The sequence below is a fragment of the Canis lupus genome, chromosome 23, assembly GCF_011100685.1.
Source record: "Canis lupus familiaris isolate Mischka breed German Shepherd chromosome 23, alternate assembly UU_Cfam_GSD_1.0, whole genome shotgun sequence".
Lineage (NCBI taxonomy): Eukaryota > Metazoa > Chordata > Mammalia > Carnivora > Canidae > Canis > Canis lupus.
In genome coordinates, this window is record NC_049244.1 from 36,133,925 (window position 1) to 36,139,924 (window position 6,000).

General features: G+C 43.2%; 1 protein-coding gene across 1 annotated transcript in view; it reads right to left on the bottom strand.

Moving 5' to 3' along the window:
• Window positions 1–5,361, bottom strand: part of COPB2 (COPI coat complex subunit beta 2) — a 68,734-nt gene extending 63,373 nt beyond the window's left edge. The window contains exon 1 of the mRNA XM_038571034.1: window positions 5,237–5,361. Within this exon, the coding sequence (XP_038426962.1) occupies window positions 5,237–5,239 (3 nt within the window). The 5' untranslated portion in view covers window positions 5,240–5,361. The remainder of the gene's footprint in view (window positions 1–5,236) is intronic.
• Window positions 5,362–6,000: the final 639 nt, after the last annotated feature.

Consider the following 6,000-nt stretch of genomic DNA (forward strand, 5'->3'; position numbering starts at 1 on the left):
AGGGAGCCCAACATGGGACTCGAACCCGGGTCTCCAGGATGACACCCTGGGCCAAAGGTGGCGCTAAACCACTGAGCCACCTGGGCTGCCCAAAATTCTGGAAATTCTACCCCTAAGTATTTACCCAAGAGAAATGAAAGCATATGTTTCCATAGAGGCTTGTATGTGAATGTTCATTGAGCTTCACTCATAATAGCCCCAAGCTAGCAGCAATCCAAATGCCTATTAGCTGGTGAGTGGATGAAACACTATGGTATGTCCACATAATGCACTGCTATGCTGCAATTAAAAAAGGAATAAATATGGAAAACATGGGTGAATCCCAAAAACATGTGAAGTGAAAGAAGGTAGACACATAATTACGTAACTGCACTTATATGGCATTTTGGCACATAAGAGGTGTTCTGGGAAAGATAATCTAGTGGTGATGTGGAGGTGACTTGACTTGCAGAGATCCCCAGGGTGGTATACATGTTAGAAGGTGGGTGCTGGGCAGCCCCGGTGGCGCAGCGGTTTAGCGCCGCCTGCAGCCCAGGGTATGATCCTGGAGACCTTGGATCGAGTCCCACATCAGGCTCCCTGCATGGAGCCTGCTTCTCTCCCTCTGCCTGTGTCTCTGCCTCTCTCTCTCTCTGTGTCTCTATGAATAATAATAAAAAAAATCTTAAAAGAAAAAAAAAAGAAGGTGGGTGCTATAACCTTGACCTGACCTTGTGGGACCCTGGGCCAGGGGTATTAGAGACAAAGTATGAACATCAAGTATGAACAGAGGCTTGGCTTCACATCTTAGGTCTGCTAGGGATGAGCTGTGTGCCATTGGGCATGTCATTTAACCTCTCTGGGCCTTGTTTTTTTTTTTTTTTTTTTTTCATCTGTAAAACAGGGATTAAAAATCTACTCCCAAGGAAAGTTGGAAGTTAGAGTTATAGGTAAAGTGTCTCATACTCAGAATAGAAGCATAGCTCTTTGAAGATTAATTTCCTTCCCTCTTGGTTTCTTTCCCTTTGCCTCTCATTGATATGTGTCTTGCCCCTTCTCTCTGCTGCTTTTATATAAGAAATGTAAGCACAAATGTGTCTAAGGTGGGTCAAAATGTGTCTTTTGGCCAGCTTCACCCCAGCACCAGCCCTCAGTTCAGCACACCTTGGCCACTGACATCCTACGTGACCTGGGCAAGTCACCTTCCTTCTCTGGACGTCTTCTTCAGAATGAAGGGCTTAGGCCAGGTGATTGCTCTGGGCTCCAGTTTCAGCTCCTTCACTCTAAGGGTTCTAGACCAGGAATGAAGAAACGGCAGAGCTCAAGAAGCAGTTGCTTATGAAAGTCTCAGGGAACAGCGAGATTCTTTTGGTGTTGGGCCTGGGCTTGTGGTTCAGCTGTGAGTGGAAAGGGGGCCTTTGGGAAGAGTCAGTCTAGAGTCTAGAGAAGGATGGTAAGTTCAGAGTGGTTCCTATTTCCCCTCCTGCTCAGCTCTCTATCCAGCAAAGTGTTATGAGGTGGGTGGAGGCACTGTCCTTTCTTGGAGGAAGATCATTTCTCAGAACAGGGTCACTGAGTGTTCTAAACCAGAGGTGCTGGCCTGTTCTCTTCCTTGGCACAGCAGACTCGGTAGATTCCAGCACTGAGTCTGATCACTGCAGTGAAAAATGAGGCACCAGCCCTTACTCCTGTGGAAGTGAGGGGTGAGGCTAGCTCAGGAGGTGTCACTGGTTGCACAGGTTCAATACAGCTCCTGCCCCCCATAGCTCAGCAGCACCCACTGCATGAAGAGTAAATGGTAGACACCACCATTGAGCTTGTGACCTCAGCCTCTGAGAAGCCATCCTTCAATTAAGGTGCTGAGTGGCCTCAGAGAAAAGAGCCAAATGAGAGCCATTGAGTTCCCTGGGCTGAAGGTGATTGATCCCACCAGACAAGTCCCTTGTCTTCAAGCCCTGCTACATAGTAGCTTCCAGATTGGCCAGCTGCATCAGCCCTGAGCTGTAGGTAGGCCAGTATTTTGTCTCTGATGGTCACATACTTTGTTAAAAAACCATGTAGTGGGGATGCCTGGCTGGCTCAGCAGTTAAACGTCTGCCTTTGGCTCAGGTCATGATCCTGGGGTCCTGGGATCCAGTCTTGCATTGGGCTCCCTGTGGGGAGCCTGCTTCTTCCTCTGCCTCCCTCTCTGTGTCTCTCATGAATAAATAAATAAAATCTAAAAAAACTCCAAAAAAAAAAAAAAACGAAAAGCAAAGAGCCCCCAAGCCATGTAGTCACCTAGGCCTGGGTTCAAACCCCAGTTCTTCTCCTTCAGACAAGTGACTTAGCTTCTGTGTTTCTTACTTTCTCATCTGAATAATGAGATTAATAAACCTACCTGGTGGAGTCATGGGGGAAGGGGATAAGCAGGAATGCAAAACATCCAGTGCAGTGCTCTGTACATGGTGGATGCTCCATAAATAATGATTATTCTTACAGTTGTTTTTAGGACCTCATGCACAGGAAAAGATCACATATCCCAGAGTGTTTTGGATACAACTTAGTTTATTTTACTAGGCCAGTAGCTCTCAGAGTGTGGCACCCTGACCAGCAGTATCTGAGAACTAGTTAGAAATGCAAATTTCCAGACTTCACCTCAGATCTTCTGAATCAGAAACTCTAGAGAAAGGCCCAGTGAGCTGTTTTAATAAGCCCTCTAGGTGATTCTGATGCCTGCTCAAGTTTGAGAACAGTTGTACTTTTTTTTGTTTTTTGTTTTTTTTTTTTTTGCAAATTTGAGCATAGAGAATTTAAAATAGCGTCATACAATATATTAAGTGGTCTTACTTTATGCATCAAGTTTGAAATAATACAAATCCCCCCGAATAAATATATCATCACAATTTGCATCATTTCAAAGCTGGCAAGTGAATGAATTTTGAACAGCATTTATACTATATATACTTGGTAGTGCCATCTTAGTTGGTATCATTTAGGATGCTGTCAGCAGTAGAAAATCCTGACTAAAATGGATTTTAGAAATAGGAAAATGTATTCGTTCACATGACAAGAATTCCGCAGGTGGGTACATCTGGGAACAGTTCATCAGGGTCATGTGGCTGCTCTTCGATTCTGTTTGCATGCCCCTATGTGTTGGTTTGCCTCCAGGATAGGGGTATTATGAATGCAGCAGTCCTAGATGTCACACTCAAGACTTGTCAACACTGCAAGGAAGGGGCCTATTCTTGGGATCTTTATTTAGGAACCCAGAAGCCTTTCCTACAAGATTCTGGAAGGTTTCCCCTCATCTCATGGGCTATTCCTAAACTATACAGCCACTTCTAAACCCATACCCACAAGGTGGGAAGAAAATAATTGGTTTATAACAACCTTTGAGTGTTGTTATTGGTTGAATTGTCCCCACTCCCCGCCCATCAAATTTCCTTGTTCAAGCCCTAACTTCCATTACTTCAGAATGTGACTTTACTTGGAAATAGGGTCACCAGAGACATAATTAGTTAAGATGAGGTCTTTTTGGAGTAGGGAGGGCCCCTAGTCCAATACGAATGGTGTCCTTATAAAAAGGGACACATGGTGAATGCCATGTGAAGCTGAAGGCAGAGACCGGGGTGATGCAGCAGAAGCCAAGGGATGCCAAAAAAATCACCAGCAAACTACCAGAATCTAAGAGACAGGCAGGGAACAGATTCTTCCTACAACCCTTAGAAGGACTGACCGTGCAGACACCTTGATGTGAGACTCCTACATTCTAGAACTTGAGACAATACATTTCTTTTGTTTAGGCCTCCTGCTTTGTGGTGCTTTGTCATGGCAGCCCTAGCAAACCAAAAAAGTGGTGGACCAGGTGTTGGGGAGTCAATTGCCATGACCACTACTACGCCTGCGGGTAAGGAATGTTGTACTAATATCTCTACCTCAAATACACCTAAAATGTGAGACAAGCAGTTCCATGAGCTAGAAAGTGCCCAGGCTTTGGGATCCAAAGATTGAGCTTTAACTGTATCCCCAGCTAGCTATGTGACCTTGGGCAAGGTCAGACTCTCTGACTCTCTGAATCACTAAACTGTAAAGTCCACCACTGAATTATATCATGGGATATCCATTGTTGGCATGGAAATATTCAGCCATTCCCATTTCCCAGCCCACCAAAGAGAATACCCTCCCTTCCTCTTAATTCTCTACTTGGCTCCAGTCTGTCCCTACCTCAATCCTTCTCCACCCCACCTCCACTCCAGGAGAGTTTGAAACTGTTTCTGTAGAACTAATTGGGTAGAGAAGGACAAAAGAAGACAATGGGGGGGGGGGAAGAAAGAGAGGGAGAACTTGGCCTCTGGGGGAGGAGGTCAGTCTGCAGAATAAAGCGTTCAGAGAAAGAAGAGAGGAGAGAGAAAAAAAAAGGTTGAGAAGGCTGAAGGTAGAGAGACATAATTTTGAGGACCTTTTGGCTGGTGAGGGGCTTCAGAGCAAGTAGAGTGTAAGAGAATTAGGCAAGAGAGAAAAGAAACTTCCAAGGAGATTTACTAGTGGTATAGATTAGATCTATCTTTATGTTTTTCAAAAGCTTCAAGTAAGAATGCAATTCCTGAGCTCTAGAGAGAGAATAAAGTGGGATCACTAACTCACCATCCTGGAATAGTTAATGAAAGAATCACAAAACTAAAGCAAGCTTCCTTCTGCCAAAACAAAAACAAAAACAAAAGCAAACAAGGGAACAGACACTCCTAGTGGCAGCCAGTCAAGGAAAAGGATGCAACTTTGTGCCATACAGTTCAAAACACAGTGGTCAGGAAATGAGACTGAGAAGTCTGGCTAGATGTGTCATGACTTGTAAACTTTCCCCATAAGCCACTCAGATGGAAGTGAGTGAAAAAAATTCCGAGAACTCACAAAACTATGCCCCAGACTAGAGCAAGAGGAACTAAGGGAGGACTGCCAGCTTAAATACAGGATACTTAGTTACATTTGAATTTCAGATAAATGATAAATAATTCTTTAGTGCACACCCCATGCAATATGGAGGATATACCTATACTAAAACTGATTTGCTGAAATTCAGATTTGACTGGGAGTCCTGGTATTGTATTGTTATTATTATTTTGATTAAATCTGGCGATGCTAGACTGAGGTAATGAACAGATATTCTGTAGAAGACTAAAAACAAACAAACACGAAGACAAAACTAGAAAAACAAACAAAAAACCCCTCAAGCAGAAGTCCCTAACAACTCTAGAGTCTCACTGACAGTTGGACTCACCATTTCATGGGCTCCTTTCTGAATAGGGATACCGCTGTAACAACTCTGGGAGCTGCCTCTGGCTTTAATAAAATCCCCGCAGAGAGAGAGCCAAAGTCCACATGGGCTCTGGGTTCCACATGACTTCTACATGAATTCTCCTCCCTACTGCACCATCAGGATATAAAAAAGTGGAGAGACTTGCATCACCCTAGCCTCTGGAACTTAGAGAAGAAAAATGGCTTTGGGTATGGAAGGTGAGAGTTCATAAAGAAAGCCTTTTCAGAGTTACCTCCATTATAATGAGCAAAATAAAAAAAGAATGCATCACAAGTATGAAAGCAAGCAATATGTAGAAGGCAAAGGATAGATGAAGAATCTTAGCTAGAAGAAAACCCAAGAAATGAAAGAAAATTCCCTCTGGTCATTTTGAGGCAGCTGTTTCTGTCCAGCTGGCTGTTCACCAGATTTTTATAGGAATGGAAGAAAAAGAAAAGAAAGAAAAGGCTTAGATTTCTGATTAACTCTCTACTTTGGGGAATTCATGCTCAAGGCAAAAATCAAAGAACTGCCCCAAACAAACAAAACAACATATATAATAGGGATATTTGTTCTACTACTGTTTATAAGAGTAAACAAAAATGATTCATATAGTCATAAATTGGTTAAGTAAATGGTAGAAATTGATACCATAGAATTTGCATGGAGTGTTGAGAATTGAGACTGAGATCCATGTTTCCTATTTCTGAGTAAAAATAATTAGGTTATGGAGCAACACATAAAGG